We start from the raw sequence: 23,286 nt of genomic DNA on the forward strand, positions 1-23,286 counted from the left end.
AAATAGCATGCTTTGATCTGTATTCAGACTCCATCAGTTCTTTCTCTGGAGGTGGATATCATTTTTCATCAGTCCTTTGTCCTTTAGAATTGTCTGTTGCTGAGAATAGCTAAGTCACTCACAATTGACCATCGTCCAGTATTGCTGTTACCATGCACAATGTTCTTACTTTGCATCAGTTCATATCAGTCTTTTCAGGTTTTTCTAAAATCATTTCTTAGTATTCATTACCATCATATCCCAGAACTTGGTCAGCCATTACACAATTGATGGGTATCCCTTCAATTTCCAATTCTTTGCCACCACAAAAAGAGCTGCTATAAATATTTTTATATAAATAGGTCCTTTACCCTTTTTAAAAAATCTTTCTGAGGTGATTCATAAAACAAATATAAAATCTTCTTTATCTTTATCAGTTTATTTAGGAAAACACTGTAGTCAATCAGCAATTCGGTATATATTGGTCATCTGTATATAAGGTGTAGCGGATTGCTGAGTAAAGTATTTTGTGAACCTTTTAAAGTGTTATATATAAGTTGCTATTATTATTATTATTGTTATTGTTATTATTGGAGCAGCTAGGTGGCACAATGGATGGAGTGCTGAGCTTCGAGTCAGGAAGATTCATCTTTCTGAGTTCAAATCCGGCCTCTGTGTGACCCTGGCAAAGTCATTTTAACCCTGTTTGCCTCAGTTTCCTCATCTGAAAAATGAGCTGGAGAAGGAAATGGCAAACCACTCCAGTATCTTTGCCAACAAGACTCCAACTGGAGTCATGAAGAGTTGGACACGACTGAACAATAACAGTAACGGTAGTCGTTGTTGTTGTCATTACTGCTGTATAGTAGGTACTGTGTTAAGAACTGTGGAGGACATGATAGAAATATAAATAGCCCTTTCCCTCAGAGTTTAGAATTCAGTGAACACATATGAGTAATACAGTGCTCCAGTATTTTAAAGGAATACTAGAAGAAGAAAGGAATACATTGTTGTTTTTTTTTTTTTACAGATGGGAAATGACTTGCCTAAAGTCACACAAGTATTTAATAGCTGAGCAAAGGCTAGTTGCAGCTTTCTTGACTCTAATGTCTTTCCCCTATACTACAATGAGTGATCATTCCTGGCTGAGGTGATCCGGGGGGGCTTTCACAGAGGAGGGGGTACTTGAGCTGGACTGTGGAGTGTGGGTTGGATTTTAATAGAGATGAAGGGTTAGGAACATACCACACAGTGGGACCAGTTTCAGTACAGAGGTGTGCAGGTAGGTGACAGACACTATGGGATGAAGATAGTTTACTCTTGTGTAGTGCTTTAAGGTTTGAAAAGCATATTACATTCATTATCTCACTTGATCCTAACAATAAGCCTATGAGATAGGTGTTGTTTTATTGAGGAGGAAATTGAGGCTTAGAAAGGTCAAGCAACTTGCCCATGTTTCACACAGCTAGTATCTTAGGCAAGATTTGAACCGAGGTTTTCCTGTCTCTCAGGTGGGAGAAAGAGTGTTTGATTTAGTTTCACAAGACCTGAGTTTGAATCTTGGTTCACTTATTTACAACTTCTCTGAGAGGGGCAAATAATTTCATCTATCTGAGCTTCAGTTTCTTCATCCGCAAAATGAGGAAGAGCTGTTCCCCAGTAGTTCAATGGTAAAAGAATATGAACGAATAGTTTTCAAACAAAGAATTACAAACTGTCAATGACTATATGAAAAACTGCTCCAAATCACTATTAATAGAACTGCAAATTAAAACAACTCTGAGATTTTACCTTATGCCTTGCAAATTGACCAAGTTGGCAAAAAATGGGAACAGTATATGTTGGTGGAACTGTGAGTTTTTCCAACCATTCTCAGAAACAGTTTGGGATTATTTGCAAAAAGCGACTGCTATTTATGCCATTTGGCCCAGCAATATACTACTTGGGATAAACAAACACACACACACACACAAATACATATACACATATATGTGTATGTATATACATATACACGTATTCCTAGTAGCACAGTTCATGGTAGTAGAGAACTGAAAACAAAGTGCCCAGCGGTTAGTTGAATGGTTGAAAAAATTGTGGCATAAGAATGTATTGCAATATTTCTGTGTATCAGAAAATAATGAATATGAGGAATCCAGAGAAACAGATATATATGAACTGATACAGAGTGAAAAGAGTAGAATCAGAAGAACAATATACATAACTATAACCATGCAGGTGAAAGATCCCTAAAAGGAAGCCAAACTCTGAGTAACTGAAATATCAGTAGTGGTCCTGGTTAAAATAATGAAACATATATTCTTCCTTTCAGCGGAGAAGTAAAGGGCTAGAAAGGTAGCATTGCATTATCAGAAACAGACCCTAATTTCTTTGTCTTTGGTACAAAAGAGGGTTCATTTCTGGTGCTGGGCGAGAGTGTAGGCTATGGCATCCCAAAGGTGAAATATATTCAGAAATAACAGTTGCATAAAAACCAAAGACATAAATAGGACTTTTTTTTTTAAACTTAAGGTATTGGACTAGGTGATTTCTAAGGTCCTGCACTGAATTTTATGACCCTGTGAAAGTTTGAATTATTTAAGGACCATTTTGGTTCAGTGAGATTAGTGATAAAGATGCTTGAGGGGTCCTGAATGTATGGTTGAGGAGTTTGAATTTTCTCATCAAAGCACTGAAGATTTTTGAAGAGGAGTATAAAATGGTTTAGGTAAGTCATGGTATTCTGAGTGGAGCAGAGGACTGGGAATGAGGAACTCTAGGTCTTGGCCTGACTTTTCTGCTAACTTATAACCATGGACAAATAATTGTCACTGTCCTTCACTGTCATTAGCTTTAAAATGGGGAGAGGAATAATTTTTTCTTTTTCTTTTTTTAATAATATTTTATTTTTCCCCAATTACATGTAAAGACAACTTTTTAACATTCATTTTAAAACATTTTTGAGTTCTAGGTTTTCTCCCTTTCTCTCTCAAGTCCCCCTTTCTAAGATAGTAAGCAATTTGATATAGGTTATACCTGTTCAATCATGCAAAACGTGTTACCACATTAGTCATGTTGAGAAAGAAGAAACAGACCAAAAGAAAAAAAAAACATGAAAAAATTAAGTGAAAAATAGTATATTTTGATCTGCATTCAGCCTCCATCAGTTCTTTTTCTGGAGCTGGATTGCATTTTTTACCACGAGTCCTTTGGAATTGTTTTGGATCATTGTATTGCTGAGAATAGCTAAGTCATCTACAGTTGATAATCATACGGTGTTACTGTGGACAATGTTCTCCTGGTTATGCTCATTTCACTTTGCGTCAGTTTGTGTAAACCTTTGCAGGTTTTTCTGAAATTAGCCTGCTCGTCATTTCTTTTAGCACAGTAGTATTTCATTATAATCATATACCACAACTTGGTTTCAGCCATTCCCCAATTGATGGGCATCTGGATGGTAATAATTAGGCTCTTCCAGGACTGATGTGATACTCTGTGTTTTCCATAATTTAATGTTTCTTTAATTCAAGAGGTGTTTAAAAAGTTTTATCCAACAATAGAAGGCAAGATGGATTGAGCCAGAAGAAATGAGAGTCAGAAAAAAAATCCATTTGGAGATTCTTACAGTGATATAGACAGAAGACATTAAAGGCCCCAACCAGTGTGATAGTAGTGAGAATGAACAGGAGCAGAGGTGGCGAAGGAAAAATTCCCAGGACGTGGTGACTGATTGGTTTTGGAAATTCACTGGAAAGGAGTTAAAAATTGCTCTAAAGTTTGGAGCTTGGCTTAGTAAATGATGGTACCTACAGGATTAGAAAAGGCAGGAGAAGAAACAGCTGGTTTGTAAGTGAAAGATAACATACACAAATTTAAGCATTCATTATCATCATTACTGGCTAAAGTCATTTTTGATATGGGTTTTTATAAGTGGCATATTTCTTCTGATAGCAGACAGTAAGGTCATTACAAAGTTTTGATTCTGCAAACTAAATCAAGCTAATTTTCACTGCAAGCTTTCAGGACCATTATTAGAATGCCGGCACACAATTCTTATATAGAAACTTTAATTCCAGTGGTCCCTGACTTTTTTACAATCTTTGTTTTCCAAGTTATTTATTGTTATCTTCAGAAGTTGCCAGGCTGCCAAGTTTATCAAGTTTGATTGCAGTGAATGACATCTTATCTCTGTTGTTGGCAATCCTGATTGCTTCTTAAAATAATTTGTGGATGTTTTGCTTTTAAAGTAGCGAATAAAAATGCTGTATAGGAGAATGTCAGGTAGATTGTTGCATCATGATGAAACAATGTCTCCCAAGTATTTTTTTTTGAGAGAGTAGATAATCATTTTGTCAGGTAACATTTCTTAAAACAAATCTTACTGGGAAGAAACATAATGTTGATATTTTTTCATTATGATCAGTCATTAGGGGCCCACAGTTTACTAGATGCTAATATCTCATTTTCTCCATCCATCAGAAATTTTGCCAAGCACTTTTGAGCAGACCTGAAAAATTTATGCATAATTTGCCATTTCTCAAGCTGTGGGTACCCCTGGAAGCAGAGTAGATTAGCATGGCACAGCCACTTCGTCCTCCACTCATTCAGCAAACATTAATCACCTGTTGTGTGTTGTGCTAGGGGGTGGGGATACAAAGGTGAAACATGACCCTCAAGCCCAAATCTTGAACTGGGCAAGGATGTGAGGTGCAAAAGAAGATTAGTCAATGCCTTCCCGAAACAGAAGCAAAGTATCTGGTCATTTGTGTGCCTGTGATTTCAATCATATAAGAAAAACTCTTGGGATATATTTTAAGCCATGATCATAGTTTGTTGGTTTTAACTTTTAAAAAATTGTTTTTATTGTAAACAAGAGTTCAAGGAGAAGATTCTGGGAAGATGGCAGAATAAGACAGGAAATGCCAGGCTCTCCAAATTTCTCCCACAAACAAGATAAGATATTGCCCAAAAGTGACCTTTAAGTGGCAGAAATAATTAAAAGTTTGAGTAAAGCTTTTGGCCTCCTAAGATAATTTGAGAGGACCTTAGGAAAGAACCAACCTCCTTTGGCAGAGATTTGCCTAGATTGAAGTGCACGCCTCTAGTTGACTTTGCTGAATCAACAAACAGCTAGGTCTGGAGGTAGCCAGAGCTTCCAGAGCTTTCACCCTAAGGACAATGTAGGGGGTTGGATAGCTGAGTTGGGGAAGACTGAAGAACCTCCACTGTCACAGGATGCCAGGCCCAGTTGTGCTGACCAGCAGTCCTGAGTTGTGGGTGAGGAGAAATGAGCACATGACTGGTGAGCCCAGTAGCAGAGGAGCAGGGACCCTGCTGGCTGTGGGTACTTGCAGGAAAGCAGAGTCCGTGGTTTCTGTTCTAGGGCAGAGGGGAAAGTGGAAGTTGGCAGCTGTGGGAGGGCCCTCAGGGAGCAACAGCATTTGAGGTGAATGGCTGGGGGCCCTTGCTGTGGCTCAAGGACAGAAAGGAGTTGGGCCTCCAGATGGTAGATAAAACAGTATGAAAAACTGGAAGCCTGAGGTAAGTGAAGGAAAAAGAACCCTACCATAGATAGCTACTTTGGATATAGAGAAAATCTGAGTTCATATTCAGAAGAAGATAGTGAAGGTAAAAAAGTCACTCCTGCTTCAAAGAAAAATGTCGAATGGTTACAAGTCCCAAAAGAGTTCTTGGAAGAGTTTAAAAAGGACTTTAAAAATCAAATGAGAGGTTGAGGAAAAATTAGGAAAAAAAATAAGATCAATTCAAGAAAATCAAGAAAATTATGAAAAGAAAGTCAGCCAATTGGAAAAAGAGATCCAAAAACTTGTAGGAAGAAAATAACTCCTTAAAAACTAGAATTGGGCAAGGGGAAGCTAATGATGGTATAAGATAAAGAGTGAAAAATAGAAAAGAATGTGAAACATCTGAGTAGAAAAACAATTGATCTAGAGAACAGATTGAGGAGAAATAACATAACAATTATTGGACTACCTGAAAGTTAAATTTTAAAAAATAGCCTAGATACAGTATTACAAGATACCATTAAGGAAAATTGCTCTGAAGTTCTAGAGCAAGAGGATAAAATAGAAATAGAAAAAAATCTATTGATCACCACCTGAAAGAGATCCCAACATGAAAACTCACAGGAACATCGTAGTCAAGTTTTGAAGCTCCCAGGTTAAGGAGAAAATATTTCAAGAAACAAGAAAAGCACAATTTAAATACTGTGGAGCTATGGTCAGGATAACACCAGATCTAGAAGCTTCTATATTAAGAGAGTGAAGGGCTTGGAACATTATATTTCAGAGAACAAAGGAGATGAGGTCGCAACCAAGAATAACTTACTCAGCAAAGCTGAGTATAATCCTGAATGAAAAAAAAAACATGGACATTTAACAGATTGAAAGACTTTGAGGTATTTGTGACAAAAAGACCAGAACTCAATGGAAAATTTGACATGTAAGATCCAGGAGAAACATAAGGTAAACATTAAAGACTGATTATAAAGGACTCAATAAGGTCACACTGTTCACTTTTTATGTGGGAAAAGGTTATCTGTACTCTTAAGAATGTTATTGTTACTTGGGGTTGTTTGAAAGAGTATATACTTAGAAGACTTGGGGTTGAGGATGATGGGATGATTCTAAAAAATAAAATTGGGTAAGGAGAGGTTATATCATACATGAATGGAGGAATTGGTACAGTGGAAGCAAGGGGCAGAGATGGAGGGCTGGTAGTGCTGGAACCTTATTCTCATTGGAACTGGATTAAAGAGGGAATAGCATACATCTGGAAGGGTATAAAAGTCTTCTAAATTCGTGAAGAAATGGGAGGGTATGGGGTCTGGATAAGGGAGCACCTTTTAGAAGCAGGAGGAGGGGGGACAGATAAAGGAGGGATTCTTAGAGAGTTGGGTAGACTAAGGAATAGGAGAGTAAGGGAGGAATTCTTTAAAATGGTGTGGATTAGAGAGGTAGTGGTTAGAAATCTTACCTGTGAGGAGGGATAAGGTAAAAAGGGTGAGAAGAATAATAGGAAAAAATAGGATGAAGGGAAATACACAACTAATAATTGTAACTTTAGATGTGAATAGGATGAATTCACCCATAAAACGGAAATGGATAGCCAAATGGATTAAAAAATCAGAATCTAACATATTGTTTACAAGAAACATATTTAAAAATGGGAAATACCAGCAATACAATGATCCAGGACAATCACAAAGGACTTATGATGAAAAATGCTATCCATCTCTAAGGAAAGAACTGATGGGGTCTGAATGCAGATTGAAGCCTACTTTTTCTGTACTTCATTTTTTTTTTAAGGTCTATGTTTTCTTTCACAACAGAACTAACATGGACATATGTTTTGCATGTCTGCACATATATAACCTCTATCAAATCACTTGCCTTCTCAATGAGAGGAGTCGGGGAGGAAGGGAGAGAATTTGGAACCCAATATTTTTAAAAAGTGCTAATACTGTTTTTATGTGTAATATGGGGGAAAATAAAATATTAAATCATTAAAAAAATTGCAACTTAGGAGAAATATTAGGGATGGATTCATGGTTTTGAGAGTATGTTCATAGAGATAATAACTGAACCAATGGAAAGTCATAAGATTTCCGAGAGAGTGCAGAGAAATAAGAGGACCCAGACAGTCTTGGACACAAACCTAGGATAAGGAGCCAGGACATTTGTGATGTTCCAGAAAAGCAGATTCAGAAGAATAGTTAGACAGGAAAGAAGAGAAATGGGAGAGAGCAGTGTCATGAAAGCTCAAAGAGCAGAGAATATCTAGGAGTGGTCAGTATTGTCAAAAGCTATATCAGACAATGATCCAAGACAGTTCCAGAGGACTTATGTTGAAAAATGCTGTCCACCTCCAGAGAAAGAACTGATGAAGTCTGAATGCAGATTGAAGCACTATTTTTCACTTTCTGGGTGTGTGTGTGTGTGTGTGTGTGTGTGTGTGTGTGTGTGTGTTTTCCCTTTGAGTTTGTGTCTTTCACAACATAACTAATGTGGTAATATGTTTTGCATGATTGAACATGTATAAACTATATCAAATTGCTTACTAAATTAGGGAGAGGGGTGGTAAGGGAGGGAGAGAGAAAATTTGGAACTCAAAATTTAAAGAAAAGAATGTTAAAAGTTGTCTTTACATGTAACTGGGAAATTATATTTTAAAAAATAAAGTACAATTTATTATGCTTCAGCTGAGGTAAAAAAAAAATAGGTAGTAGTCATGACCTCAGACAAAGTTAAACCTAAAATCATTTTAATTAAGAGATAAACAGGGAAACTACATTATGATAAAAGGTACCACAGAAAATGAAGCAATATCAATACTAAACCTATATGCAGGAAATGCTGTAACATAACAAATTTTTAAAGGAAAAATGAAATGAATTAGAGGTGGAAATAGATAGTAATACTGTAATAGTGGAGGATTTAAACCTTCCCTTCTCAGAATTAGATAAATCTAACCAAAAAATAAAGTTGAATAGAATCTTATATAAGCTAGATATGACAGATACCTGGAGAGAATTGAATGGGAATAAAAAGGAACACTCCTTTTCTTCGTGATACATGGTACCTTTACAAAAATTGACTATGTATGAGGGCATAAAAACTTTATAGTTAAATGCAGGAAAGCAGAAATATTAAATGTATCCTTTTCAAATCACAATGCAGTAAAAATTGTATTCAATAAGGGACCATGGAAACACAGATTAAAAACTAACTGAAGACTAAAAACCTGATCTTAAAGAATGAGAACAAATCATAGGAACAGTTTCATTAAAGAGAATGACAGTAATGGGATAATATATTAAAAACTGTGGGATGCAGCAAAAGCAGTGATCAGAAGAAAATTTAGGGGCAGCTAGGTGGTGCAGTGGATAGAGCATCGGCCCTGAAGTCAAGAGGACCCGAGTTCAGATCCGGCCTCAGACACATAATACTTACTAACTGTGTGACCCTGGGCAAGCCACTTAACCCCATTGCCTGGAAAAAAAAGAAGAAGAAAATTTATCTCTGACTTTTATAAATAAAATAGAGAAAGAACAGACCAGTGAATTGGATTTTTAAAAAAAACTAGAAAAAGAACAAATTAAAAATTATATGTTGTGACCAAGTGGGATTTGTACTAGGAATGCAGGGATGGTTTAACATAAGGAAAACTGTTAACATAATTGATTATATCAATAGCAAAAGTAACAAAAATCATATGATTATATCGATAGATGCAGAAAAAGCTTTTGATAAACTGCAACACTTATTTCCATTAAAACTACTTGGGATTCTTCCTCAAAATGATAGGAAGCATCTACCTAAAATCATCTGCAAGCATTATTTGTAATGGAGATAAGCTAGAAAGCTTTCCAGTAAGATCAGGAGTGAAAAGAGGATGCCCACTGTCACCAATATTATTCAGTATTGTATTGGAAGTCTTAGCAGTAGCAATAAGAAAAGAAAACAAAATTGAAGGAATCTCAATGGGCATTGAGGTAATAAAACTCTTTTTTGCAGATGATATGATGATGTACTTGGAAACTCTTAAAGACTCAAGTAAAAAGTTAGTGGAAACAATATTTTTTAGCAAAGTAGCAGGATATAAAAGAAACCCACATAAATTATCAGCATTTTGATGTATCACCAACAAAACCCTGCAAGAAGAGATAGTAAGAGACACTCCATTTAAAATAATTGTAGACAGTGTAAAATACCTACCAAAACAAACCCAAGAACTACATGAACATAATTATAAAACAGATTTTATACAAATAAAGTCAGATTTAAATAATTTGAGAAATGCTATTCATGGGTAGGCAGAGTCAGTATAATAAAAATGACAATTTTACCTATTTATTCAATTAAATTACCAAAAAAGTATTTTACTGTGCTAGAAAAAAATCATAACAAAACTCACTTGGAAGAACAAAAGGTCAGGAATATCAAAGGAATTAATGAAAAAAATGTAAAGGAAGACGGTTTAGCATTACCAACTATGGTGTAGGGCAGTAATTATCAAAACTATCTGGTTATTGGCTAAGAAATAGAAGTGGATCAGTGTAGACATGCAATATACAGTAGCAAATGACTATAGTAACCTTGTGTTTGGCAAATGTAAAGATTTAAGTTTTTAGGATAAGAATTCATTATCTGGCAAAAATTGTTGGGAAAACTAGAAAGCAGTCTGATAGAAATTGGGCATAGAACAATATCTTAAACCATTTACCAAGATAAGGTAAAAATGGATTCATAGATGTAAAGGGAGATGTAAAGAAATTAGAAGAACATGGAACATAATGCGTATCAGACCTATGCATAGGAGAAAATTTATCAATAAACGAGATAAGAGAGCTTTGTAAGATGTAAAATGGATAAATTCGATTACATTAAATGAAAAGATTTTATACAAGTAAAACCAATGTAGGCAAGATTAGAAGGAAAGCAAAAAGAAGACAGAAGGAGAAAATCTTTATAGACAGTTTCTCAGATAAAGGTCTCGTATAATATCAAATATGTAAAGAACTTTGTCACATTTTTAAAAAATGTAAGTCATTCCTAAATTGATAAATGGTCAAAGGATATGAACAGGCAGTTTTTCAGTGAAGAAAATCAAAAGTATATATAGTCATATGAAAAAATGCTCTAAATCACTGTTGATGAAAAAAATACAAATTAAAACACTTTGAGATCCGATTTTATACCTGTCAGATTGACTGAAATGATAGAAGGGGAAAGTTGAAATGTTGGAGGGGATGTGGAAAAATTGGGACACTGATTCATTGTTGATGGAACTGTGAAATGATTCAACCGTTTTGGAGGGCAATCTGGAATTATGCCCAGTTATAAACTGTGTATACCCTTTGACCTATCAACTTCATTATTACATCAAGGTGATTGGGGATAAAGGAAAAGAGTTCATATGTTCTAAAATATTTATAGCAGGTCTCTTTGTGGAAATCGTGGGGATGCTTGTCAATTGAGGAATGGCTAAACAAGTTGTGGTATATGATTGTGACAGACTATTACTGTGCTATAAGAAATGATGAGCTGGTTGATTTTAGAAAAACATGGAAGACTTTCATGAAATAACGAAGTGAAATGAGCAAAACCAAGAGAACACTGTACATGGTAACAGCAATACTGTTCTAAGAATACTTTTGGATGACTAAGTCATTTTGAGTATTACTCAAAAATCATTTTGGTGTTATTCAAATCAGGTATAAAGAACCTATGAAGGAAGATGCTATCCATATCCAGAGAAAGAACTGATAAGTAGAAATATTTATACTATGGTTTTATATACATACATACATACGTACATATATACATACATACATACGTCTATCCATACATACATACACATATTAGTGTTTAGGGGTAGCCTTCTCTGCGGTGGGGTGGGGAGGGAGGGAGGAAAAAAATAAAAAGTGCACAGAAGAGAACAAAAGAAAATTTAGAAGGAAGCACAGAAAAAGCAGGGTAAATGATGTGTAGTATTTATTCCATAATTTTTTTAAAAAAAGTAAATAGTGTGAAATGGAAATTCATGGTTTTATATTGAATACTCTTTTTATGTTGCACTGTATACTTGGAAATGTTATTTTTTCTTTTTTGTATTTACATTCAAAATGAATAAAAATTTAAAAAAGAATTCAGGTAGGTTTTGGGGTGGGGGAAATGGCTGTGATTAAAAGTTAAAGGCATGTATAAAACTTAAGTACCAATACATATGTACTTATGTGCATGTAAATTATATTTGCAGCATGTGCCTATAGATACAATGCATTGGTCAGTCATTTCAGTCATGTCTGACTGTTCATGACCCCATTTGGGATTTTCTTGGCAAAGGTACTGGAGTGGTTTCTCATTTCCTTCTCCAGCTCATTTTATAGGAGTTCAAGGTTAAGTGACTTGCCCAAAATCATATGGCTAGGAAGTATCTGATGCCAGATTTGAACTTAGGAAAATGAAACTTCCTGATTCCAGACCTAGCACTCTATCTACTGTACCACTTAGCTACCCGCATATATGTATATTGTATGTGTGTGTGTGTGTATGTGTGTATGTGTAACAGGGAGAAAAGGTATTGGGTTAAACAGGTTAATAATTGTGTTCTCACAGATATAATTAATTGCAAAACTCAATTTATTTGAATCATAACATGCTTCTTAATCAGTTATAATTTTTTATTGGAACTGATCCAACTTTTACTTTGGTATTTTGGTGTATCAGTGATTTCATTGGTGTTGCTGTACCCTTCATCATTTAAGACCACAGTTTCTCCCGTTTCTTACTTTGTAATTTTTGTGCATACTTTTGACCACCACAACCTATGAACCAGTTTAACATGGTGTATTTCTGAATTGTCACTGCTTCATTCTTAGTTTTTCACAAGGCATTTTAGTCTCTTATGTCTGCTCAAGGATATTCACCTCTACTAAATTTTTTTTTTCTGAAGCCAGCCTTCAGTTTAGCACAGGAACATTGTCTTCTTTCCTGTGATGCTTTGTAATATCACATAGTGACATTTTATGGCTTCTGGTGAATTTTAGATTTTTCTGGAAGTTGGTTGAGTTGCTTAAGGTTCTGTCCATTGTCATTTGTTATATGATTGCAAATATGTACAAATATATGTATACTGTCATATACAGAGGGGTCTTGGGAATGCACTTACTTTGAGTGACTGTGGGTTTTATTGTGCCATGTTAAACCTTGAAAGTAGTCAGGACCTATTTGGAATTGACTTCTAGGATAGCAGTCCTTTTCATTCATGTCCATTCTCACCACCATTTTATCAAAGATTATATGTGTATGTATGTATACATATATATAATGCACTTTTTGTACTTTTCTAGGTTTAGGGTAGACAGGAAGGAGCAGCAGTAGTCTTAGCCCTTAGATATACAGACCTAGTAGCCTATCATCCTGGGAAATTTGCTCAGCCTGCTTGTGGAGAATTTCCAACTGTGCTTCTTAAATATTGTACTTAGCATTTTTTATTTTAGAAAAGTGAAGAGAATAAAAGAAAATATTATCTTTTCCGTTAGCTGTGGAGTTTTTAAGACAGTGATTTAGAGCTCTTAAATTGATTCACCACTGAATAACATTTCTTATTTATCCCCAAGGCAACTGGAAGGCTTAGGAAATAGAGTGTTGGACTTGAGTCAGGAAGACTTGAGTTCCAACACTTAATAGCTGTGTGACTCTGGAAAGATCACTTAATCTCTCTCAGCCTCAGTTTCTTCATCTGTAAAATGGAGAAGAAAATAATAGCACCTACCTCACAGAGTTATTAGGATAAAATGATACAATATTTGTAAAGTACTTTGTAAACCTCAAAGTGCTGAACAAGTGTTGGCCATTATTATGACTATTATTGTATGCTGGCCTATTGCAATTTGGTTGCTGAAAGATCTCTTCCTGACCAATAATAATTGTCTTTGATTTTTGTTTTTGGACAGTGTTATTTGCTCATCTACTGCACTGGCTGGAGGAATGTAAAATCTTTCTTGACTTTTGGCTTAATTTGTCTGTGCAACATGTATCTATATGAACTCCGCAACCTCTGGCAGCTTTTCTTTCATGTGACTGTGGGAGTGTTTGTGACACTACAGATCTGGCTGAGGCAGCCCCAAGGCAAGTCCCCCGATTATAACGTCTGAAACAAGCCTGACTACATTTGCCTGCAACAGCTGCCTAGAGTGTCAAGAGAGCCTCCTGCCTGTCAACAGGGAAGATTTCCACCAGACACGAGGAGCGTCATTTTCCCTCCTTTCTCCACCTTTCTTTCTGTTGTTTGAAAACAACATTATCTGCCTCTGAGTATACCTGCCATGGAATTCTTCCAAAAGTCTCTGAAAACATTACTGACTGAGGGATCATCATCACAAAGAAGACAGGCCCCTTTTTGCTCTGCTGAGTTTGTGGATGGACAGAGTAAATTTGGAAGATAACTAGTAGCAAGCAGCACATAAGCCTTTCTGAAAAATCCAGTGAAAACGTGAACATAGTACTAGTTCTCTAAACCAAGTATGAACTAGTGCCAACTTTGGTCTTTGCCTTTGTGAGGCAGTAGTGTAGATTAAATAAAAAGATGCTATGGCATACTGGCAAACTTATATTTGAAATGAAAAAGTAGTTACTAAATGTCAGAGTGTTGGATTATACATTAACAGGAACGTGCATTTGTGTGTCTAAATGTGATTTTTTTATTGGTTCTTTTAAAGTTCTAACTTGAATCCTTAATCCTAGAAACCACATAATTCTGAAGATAATCCTGGCAGTCTCACCTAGGCGAGAGGTTTAGAAATATTTGAGGAGACAGTAATGTTTATAAGCTGCTTTTGTGTAATTTTGAAAGTGACCATTATTACTGAATTTTATTAGAGTTTACCATAAGGCAGAAAGTTACCCTATGTCTCTAGAACTGTAATTACCTTTCAGTGCTACTGTCTAAGTCCTGAGTAGCCTTCCTGATGAAATTGTAAAAGATGTCCAAATGCTTTGAAATTCTGTATTATTAATCCAGGCATAAACAAAAGCTCCCTACATTTGTAAAATCCATGAGATAATCAGTCCTGCTTTTGGCAGCCGTATTCATGAATGTCTCATTTTAAAAGAATGAAACTAACATTTTCAAGCAGAAAATGTGAAGGTTGCTAGCAGCCTGAGAAAGCGGGAGGTTATTGGAGTGGGAATCAGGAGATTTCATGCTCAAATCCTGCCTCTGCTACTCACTGACCTTTGGCAAGTCCCTGCCTCTTTAGGCTTAATTATTCATTTGTAAAGTGCGGGTAGGCTGGAGGAGAGAATTTCCAAAGTTTCTTTCATTTTTAACATTTTATTCTTTCATGAAATTCGATATGTTGAAAAATCATGGATTTGATGCTGCTAGTTAAAATATACATTTGCAAGTAAAATGAGATGTCAGAACGAGGCTGAGGAAAGATCAGGACACTTAGGGAAATTCATCATTGTGTGGTTTTGATTACCATGTCCTTCTGTATAGGTTGGTGTACTTTTATAGGTACTTACCTAAGAATTTTTATTATATGCATATAATATACATTACAGTATAAACCTTAATAAACCAGAACTTTTTTTGCTGCAGTCAACTTCTAAGTGAAAGAAGCAAATGACAAGAAAAAACTGTTATCAGGGATTTATTTGAAAAAGCAGTACAGAATATGTGCTAGGGTCAGTACACGTTCATCGTCTTCTTTTTTAACTGCAAGATTGTGCAAGAAGAATTGACATTCAGGATCATGACCCTGAGGCACTACAAGGTCATAAATCATCAAAGAAACAGGAGATGATATTTACTGTACTGTACTTACTTAACAAGAAATGTGTGGACTAATAAGGTTTTGTAAAGATTTTCAACAAGAATTGAAACAGATTTTTTTTTTTTTTGCTTTTTGATGAGGCAGTCAGGGTTAAGTAACTTGTCCAGGATCACACAGCTAGTAAGTGTCAAGTGTCTAAGGCTGGATTTGAACTCTGGTCCTCCTGACTCCAAGGCTGGAGCTCTATCCATTATGCCACCTAGCTGCCTGGAAACAGAAAGTTTTTTTAAAATTCTGTTTATGTCAGAAAGATTTTATTCCCTCTTTCATCCATCAGTATCCACATTCACTATGTATACATCAGTATTCTTGCTTCTGCCAAATTGGGGATGGCTTGTTGTCTAGGATTCTATGACTCTTTGGAGGAAAATAGATTTTTGCCAAGGAGACAGGGAAATCTTGGATTCTTGAGGACATATCTTGAATATTTGTAATAATTATCCTTTAATACTACTTTTTTCTTTTAAGAACAATTTCTATTATATCATCTTCATGCTACCAGGTGTGTTATGGAAGATAGTTATTATTTGTCCAACTTGTATAGAAGAGGAAACTGAGGTACAAAAAATTTGTATGACTTACGGGAAGGTCCTCATAACTAAGCCAGTATTAGCATTCATGTCTCATGGCTTCAGGTTCAGGATTCTTTCCGCCACAGTGGGAATCATGAATGTTGTATTCTCAGAATACAACTTTTCTTGGTAAAAACTAGAGAATTTAGACCATTTGATAGCAATTAATCCATACTTCCTTCCACCAAGTATTAGTATATTTTTCCCTAATTTAGGGTGTCTTGAGGGCCTGTTTTATTGTCCAAGATTATTTGTGCTGTCATGGCACAAATAATATTCCTTTTTTCCCACAAGTCTGACAATAATGTAACTTATTTGCTCACTGGAACTGTTCCTTGTTTGCTCTGGTGTGTCAGCACTCAGAAGTTTTCATTTCTGGGCTTGCACATGTATGTAGTAAGTTCCATCCTCTTGACTAGGGCTCCTCTTTCTGTGCTAGAAAAGTATATCAAAAATTGAAGATCTGCTTCCTATGAATACTGTTGCCTTGAGACCCAGAATATTTTCCTTCAATTTTGAATTTTTACTGTGTAATAAAGTGAATGTACCATCTCCATGTTAATGCAGAATAGGAGTGTTTATCACAGTTTTTAAATATGTGAAATGTTATCTTCAATTAATTCCAGAATTGAAGGTCTTAGCTCAGTTACATTAACTCCCCTAGAAGAGTGTATCAGATTGAGAGCCCCATTTCTTTTATGTTGCCTCTGAAACTCCATTAAGCCTGTAACTTGTCAAGGCTACATAGAGGCCAGAATACTTTTCATTTTACCCTTTACTTGCAGGACACAAGGCACCATTTCTAGTATTAGGTAACTCATGCCAAAATGGTCTAGGGAAGCAATTTTATCTATCCTGTCTTCCATACGCGTTAGTAACATCTCTGATGACCTGTCCTGGGCTGTAGGAATTACTGAGTATATATATATAACCAAACTGTCTCTTCCTTGTTCTTTTTGACTATTTAAAATTTGGTTCTGTTGCCCTAGAAGTAAAGTTTTGTGTTCTGTGAAAGAGGACTGAAATTATTGTAGAAACTGTTTCCACTCTATACAAATCAAACTAGACATATAGCCCCACTCTAGAGACAAGCCTTTTGAGAAAATTCTCTAAAAAATTTGTTATTTTTGATTATGCTGATGCTTTTTTTAATGGTCTTTAAGAAAATGTAATCTTCCTGTTTCCTAGTACAGTAAGCACATCATCACCACATCAAAGATGAAGTTTAAATTTATTTTAGCATGCTGGCCTAAAAGTTGAAATAAATCTCCTGATCATAAAAGTCTTGTGAATAAGTATCAGTTGAGAATTTAGCTCTTGTAATAGAATTTTACAAAGTTGAGGATAGTAATTTTCTGGGATGGTGAATTGAATGGGAGATTGTAGCTCTTGTAGAGTATTGAGTTTCTAAAGAGAAGTCATATCATGTGAGGAATTGGGCATGTTTAATCTGGAGAAGAGAATGGTTAAGTAAGAACATGATAGCTGTCTTTCAGGTATTTAAAGGACTGCCTTGTGAAATGGGTTAAACTTTTGTGTTGCTCCAGAAGAGAGAACGTAGGGCCAGAAACCTGGTTAGATAAGACAGGAAGGTGTATCTCACCTTGATAATAAGGAAGAAAAATTTTCCAACAGAGCTGTGCAATGACATATCTTGGAAAGTCCTATGAGGTAGGGAATCCTCTGCCCCTCAGTTTACGAAAGCAGAGACTAAATGATCACTTGTCAGGATTATTATGGAGGGGATTGTTGCCTTTGGTAGGGGCTTTGCCTAGTTGACCTCTGAGGCCCCCCTCCAACAATCTTAAAATTTTAGTCTGCTACTTCAAGATTTATTACTTTTGTTCTTTTCCAGGTTCTATTCTTTTTTCACAATAATAAATTTTTATTTTTCAACCTTTAAAAGTTCTCAGACAGATTCTTGAACTGGTGGTTCATGGCCATCAGCCCTTTTTCTACTTTTGCACCTGTTTCATCTCCTGAAGGTTTTCCGGAGCCACCACTTTCACCATGCAGCTCCATTAGCTTTTTCAATTCAAATTTGGGAGTCTCGAGCATCTTGACTTTTCAGACAAATACATCATGGAGAGGGTAAATGGACTGGCAAGGCTTTTCTATGTCTTTTCCAGTGATGTCTTGGAATTAGTTTATTGACAACTTCTTTCAAGTCATTTGCACCTCTCGGGTCATGATTTCCATCATTTTCTTATGAATTTGACAGACCTATTGGTGCTGGGCATAAGAGGTCTTACGAATCTGGTTGTTGCACTTTTTGATAAAACCAACACAAAAGAGGCAGAGCAGGTAGCCGTCGGTAGTTGTGACATCAACCAGGTTCTGTTTTTAACAGGCGAAAACATGAGTAGACTTGTGATACAGTATGACTAAAAGTAAAATGGTTGGTTGCCTCGTTTTGTTTTTCTTATTAACTGAATAGAATTGGAAACTGGTACCCAGTATATAGTCACACTACTCTAAATTGGCAGTACTGCCATGTCATAAATGGTCTGCTCTGAAATAGGTGTAGTATTAACACTCAAGGAAGGTTAGGAGTTAGCTGTTAAGGAGCTCATCTAGTTCAATAATCTAGCATTGTCAGTAGTTTTTAGAGTTAGTTTGGTAGCAAAAATATTTGGGGAATGTCATTTCCCATGATGAGATTTACTCTTTAATAAAGCATTCCCTTCCATGGTTGTCATTAATTTTACCTACATTTCAGTCATTTTCCCCTTGCCACATTTATCTCTTATCTTCATGTCCTCCTCACCACACACAAAAAAAATCACTCAGAAGATGAATCAAGGCATTGTACCACATACTTTGAACCTCCTTAGCTCCCCAAAAGAAAATTTATTTATACTGAATAAGCATGTAGAAGAAACTACAGCCATTATTATGTTGCAGTGGATATTATACAAGTTAATTTCCATTTCACTGGAAGTCTTTAAGCAGAGTGGAATAAACCACCTATTAGGAATACTGTATTGTATGAGAATTCATGCTTCAGGTAGGGGTGACTTAGATGACATCTGAGGTCCCAGTACTGAGATTGTTATTTTATTAGCATTATAAGGCTGGGTGCAATATCCAGGTAAAGAGCAAGTGCAGCAGACATGGACAGGAAAATGGCAGCTTTTATGTAACTATATATAAACTTTAAGCTATGAGTGGCAGAGAGGCATGGTAGTCCCTGGGAAACTTTGGAGTCAGGCCTAAGGTCAAATATTGCCTGTGCTATATACTCAGTCTATAACAATGAGCAAATCATTTAACCTTCCAGTGGCCAAGACAAGTCATTTTACGTTACACTTGAGTTTCAGAGAGTTTTAATATCGCAAGTTCCCCAATGATGAAGTCATAAATTCAGACACCTCTTTACCCCCCCTCCCCCCAGAAAAAAGCTTCAGGTTATAGACATGAGGACAAATGTATAAGAAACCTTCAAACCATCTCCTGAGGTATGTATGAGCAAGCATAATGTAAAGGGTTAAACCTAAAGCAGTGTAATAATTTAGGACAGATGATGTTCTGGGCTAGGTAATTTATGATCTAACTTTGAAATTATTTATATGAATAATAGAAGTATATAGTTAATCACAGTGATCCAGGATATGAAGTTAAAACTCAGCTGGGTCTTTCAGTTGAGTAGTATGTTATATTTGGGAATTATTTTATTATTTTTTCTAATTTTAGGTGATAGTCCAAAGTGCGTTTACATATAATAATAGCCATGACAAAAGTTATTCCTGGGGAAATCTGCTTTAAACCGACCCAATGAATGGAAATTCAAATTTAGACAAACGATCTATTAATCTATCAAGTAAGGAATTGACTTTGAGATTCATTAGGGTTCCGAGCATTCAAAATAGGGATCAGTTTTTAAAAATTTTGTCATTTGCTTTCTTCTTAGGATTTTATATGACAACTGTTACCCCAGTGAACATCCCCCTTTGTCTCTAGAACCCTGTTTAAAATGTCAGTTAAATACCTTGCCATGAGAACATAGAGAGGTCATTAAGAAAGAATACTAAAGGGGCAGCTAGGTGGCGCAGTGGATAGAGCACCGGCCCTGGATTCAGGAGGACTTGAGTTCAAATGCGGCCTCAGACACATGACACTTACTAGTTGTGTGACCCTGGGCAAGTCACTTAACCCCATTGCCTAGCCCCCCCCTCAAAAAAAAGAAAAGAAAGAATACGAAAGAAGAGATTTGAGGTTCCCAGTCTTGGCTGTGAACGACCTGGTCCCTACTCCTGGGAAATGCCCAGTCTGAGAAGACGTGGGAACTTTTAGTCTAACACAGCAGTTACAGTGTTTGAGATTTAGTCCATTCCTGAATATATTTCATATCCTTAAAAGTGGAATAGCTTTGAAACAGTACGTATAAATGAGTCCATATAATAACTGAACTTTGGATTTCCCACAGAGCGCAGAGTGCCATTCGTGATAAGAGTTTAGAAAATATTTGTTGAAATAATAAACTGAAAACCAATGTTGATTATACAGGCCACTCTACAGGTTTTATGAGAACCTATATTCAGAATATGTGGTGTGTATTCATAGACCATTAGAGCGTTAAAGATTCTTAGAGACTGTGAAATCCAAACCCTTCATTTTGCAGATGAAGAAACTAAGGCCCAGAAAGGTCAAATGATTTGCTTAGGGCCATATAGTGGCAGCTAAGTGGTGCAATGAATAGAGCTTTGGCCCTACAGTTAGGACCTGAGTTCAAATCCTACCTCAGAAACTTGCTACTTGTGTGTTCCTGAGCCAGTCAACTTCTCAGCATCAGTTTCTTCATCGGTAAAATGGAAATAAAAATAGTACCTACCTTCCCAGGTTATCGTGAGGACCAAATGAGATAATACTTGTAAAGTACTTTGCAATTCGGAAAGCTATATAAAGCACTATAGGAATGCTAGCTGTTGTTATTACTATTATTATTATTTCTGCTGGAGCTCAACCCCAGGTTTCCTTATAACTGGTCTAGTGTTTTTATCAAGCCACAGTGCCTCTCTTATGTCATAAAGTATTTTTTGCATCTGGCATCCTCAACAATTCTGCATAATTTTCAGGGTGCCAACATTCTGCAATGACTGCTCAGTTGCACAAGAGGCCATGTTCAGTGGTCAGTGAAATGAACCCTATATTCTCTTTACAAATTACTTTTAAAAAGTAAAACTGGTACCTACTATAGCACTGACGCTTAGAAGTGAAAATGATAAGGTTTTCTAAGGCAGGAGTAGGGAACTTCTGATTGGGGGTTGAGGGGTTGGTGGGACAGATTATAGAATTGGAAAGTTAGAGTTAGAAGGAATTGTAGAGATCATTAGCCCAATTCCCTTATTTTATATATAAGGAAACTGAGGCCCTGAGGAGGGAAAGGGCATTCATTCAGTATGCCATTTCAGGCAAAGGGTGATGTCATTACAGGCAAAGTCGGGTATCCCTAAATTAAGTCTATCTCGAGTTCCCCCCTAACCCTGCCATTAAAACCCATTTATTCATATAGTTGCAAAATCACAAAGTTGACTTTAAAAGTCTTTATAATAGTGTTTAGGAGCAAAAGTCTTGGATGCAGGATGGGTAGAAGGGAAGCCATCACTGATTACTAAAGTTAAAAAAAAACAAAACAAAAACAAGTGTTGCTAGATAGTCTGAATCAGTTGTTATTTGAGTCCTTTTTCAGTGGTGCCTGACTCTCTATGACCCAGTTTGGGGTTTTCTTGGCAAAGATACTAGAGTGGTTTGCCATTTCCTTCTCCAATGTATTTTTACAGATGAGGAAACTGAGGCAAATAGGATTAAGTGACTTGCCCAGGATCACACAGCTAGTAGGTGTCTGAAGCCAGATTTGAACTCAGGAAGATAACTCTTCCTGATTCCTGATTCCAAGCTCAGTGTTCTATCCACTGCACCACCTAGCTGCCCAGTCTGAATCGACGAGTACACAAAATCGGCCTGGTCAGATACAGTGTAGTTGGGATAGGACAAGAATAATTTGCAAAGGACTCTCCAACAAAGGGCTCTTTATCCACCTCCAGACTTCCTGGAGCCACCTGGTGAGTGGGATGTTGAGGAGTGGCCTCAGGGATAGAAAAGGTGAGCTGATGTTGTAAAGGACTGTTCTGGAGTGAGATGTGGCATGTGGGACCACCCTTGGGTGATTAGGGGATGATGACTTGTCCCTTCCCCTTAGCCCTTCTCCTTCTCTCCTTTCACTGTCTGTCTTGTCCCCTTAAGCATTTCTCCCAGCCCTTTCCCCTTGCATATCCTCCTCCTGCCTGCCTTTCTTTGTCCCAGTATCTCTTTAGTCTTCTCAGGCCAAACTTTGCTTCACACTGAATGTTTTCTTCTCCTTTAAATCACCACAGTATTATAATAGAAGAATAATTTAATTAGCTATAGAATAAAATTTTATATGTAGTATTGATTTTAAAGGTAAATTGCCTATTTTATGTAAAAAATTTTAAATTGGCAATTTATGAATACCAAAGAATAGTTCAAAGAGCAACTTCTTGGGGTTCTTTCACACTCAGCCTAAATGAATCTCTGTTGTGGTAGTGAGTGGTTACTTCCTTCTGATTGGGTGTTCTGAGGGTGAAAAAACAACAGAACTTAAGACACTTCTGATCACAAACAAAGATCTTCTAGCACAATATCCTGGACAGAAAGCTTTATTCTCACACCCTAAACCCAGTCACCCTTTTTCCTATTTAAATGCTTCCCTAAAAATTCATTTTTAAAAAACTGTCCTATAGAATAGAAGGAAGATAGTCAAAAGGAAAGGAATTACATAATTATGATCACTTTTTTTTTTTTTTGCCCAGAAAGGGAGAAAAATTTTTACATTTAAATGAATAAGAAAGAAGTTTGACCTTGTTTCATCAGCCTTTTGTCATCAAGATCTCATCCCTTTTTTCCAGCCTTATAAGCCAGTTGGCTCTGAAAGAGTGAGAAAGTGCTATTACCACCTTGCCACATGAAGTTGGCACTTTGAGGTTCCCACTGCCAAAGCTACGTCAGGTAATTAGGTTAGTCCTCCTCTGGCTTAGCTCATGTCTTCCAGATCTGAAACCATTCCTATCACAATCTCCTTCTGGCCTCTTCTCTGGCTAATGATGGAAAATACAGAATGCTCCTCATTTCTCTGAGGGGCACAGCCCAGATCTCTTGGTCACCATGGGTCTCATGGATCTTATTCTCTTCCTTCAGATCATAGATAACTATGGATGTTTTCTCAGCATATAGTGTTTTGGGGGTAATATTTTTGTTTTTAAAGTAACAAGATTTTTTTATATCTCATTGATTCTCCCTGCCATCATGTTTTCGGAAGCACGTTAGCAGTTTTCTTATGAAGGCGCTCGCTCAGTC

The 23,286-nt window shown here is 36.5% G+C and overlaps 1 protein-coding gene across 3 annotated transcripts in view; it reads left to right on the forward strand.

The window, feature by feature from the left end:
- SEC22A (SEC22 homolog A, vesicle trafficking protein) overlaps positions 1–14,113 on the forward strand; it is a 74,119-nt gene extending 60,006 nt beyond the window's left edge. For all 3 annotated transcript variants that reach the window (XM_027845309.1, XM_027845311.1, XM_027845310.1), the window contains one exon: positions 13,457–14,113. In XM_027845309.1, the coding sequence (XP_027701110.1) occupies positions 13,457–13,657 (201 nt within the window). In that variant the 3' untranslated portion in view covers positions 13,658–14,113. The remainder of the gene's footprint in view (positions 1–13,456) is intronic.
- The last annotated feature ends 9,173 nt before the right edge of the window (positions 14,114–23,286 follow it).

Source organism: Vombatus ursinus, unplaced genomic scaffold, assembly GCF_900497805.2.
Source record: "Vombatus ursinus unplaced genomic scaffold, bare-nosed wombat genome assembly UNPS02014959.1, whole genome shotgun sequence".
Classification (NCBI taxonomy): Eukaryota; Metazoa; Chordata; class Mammalia; order Diprotodontia; family Vombatidae; genus Vombatus; species Vombatus ursinus.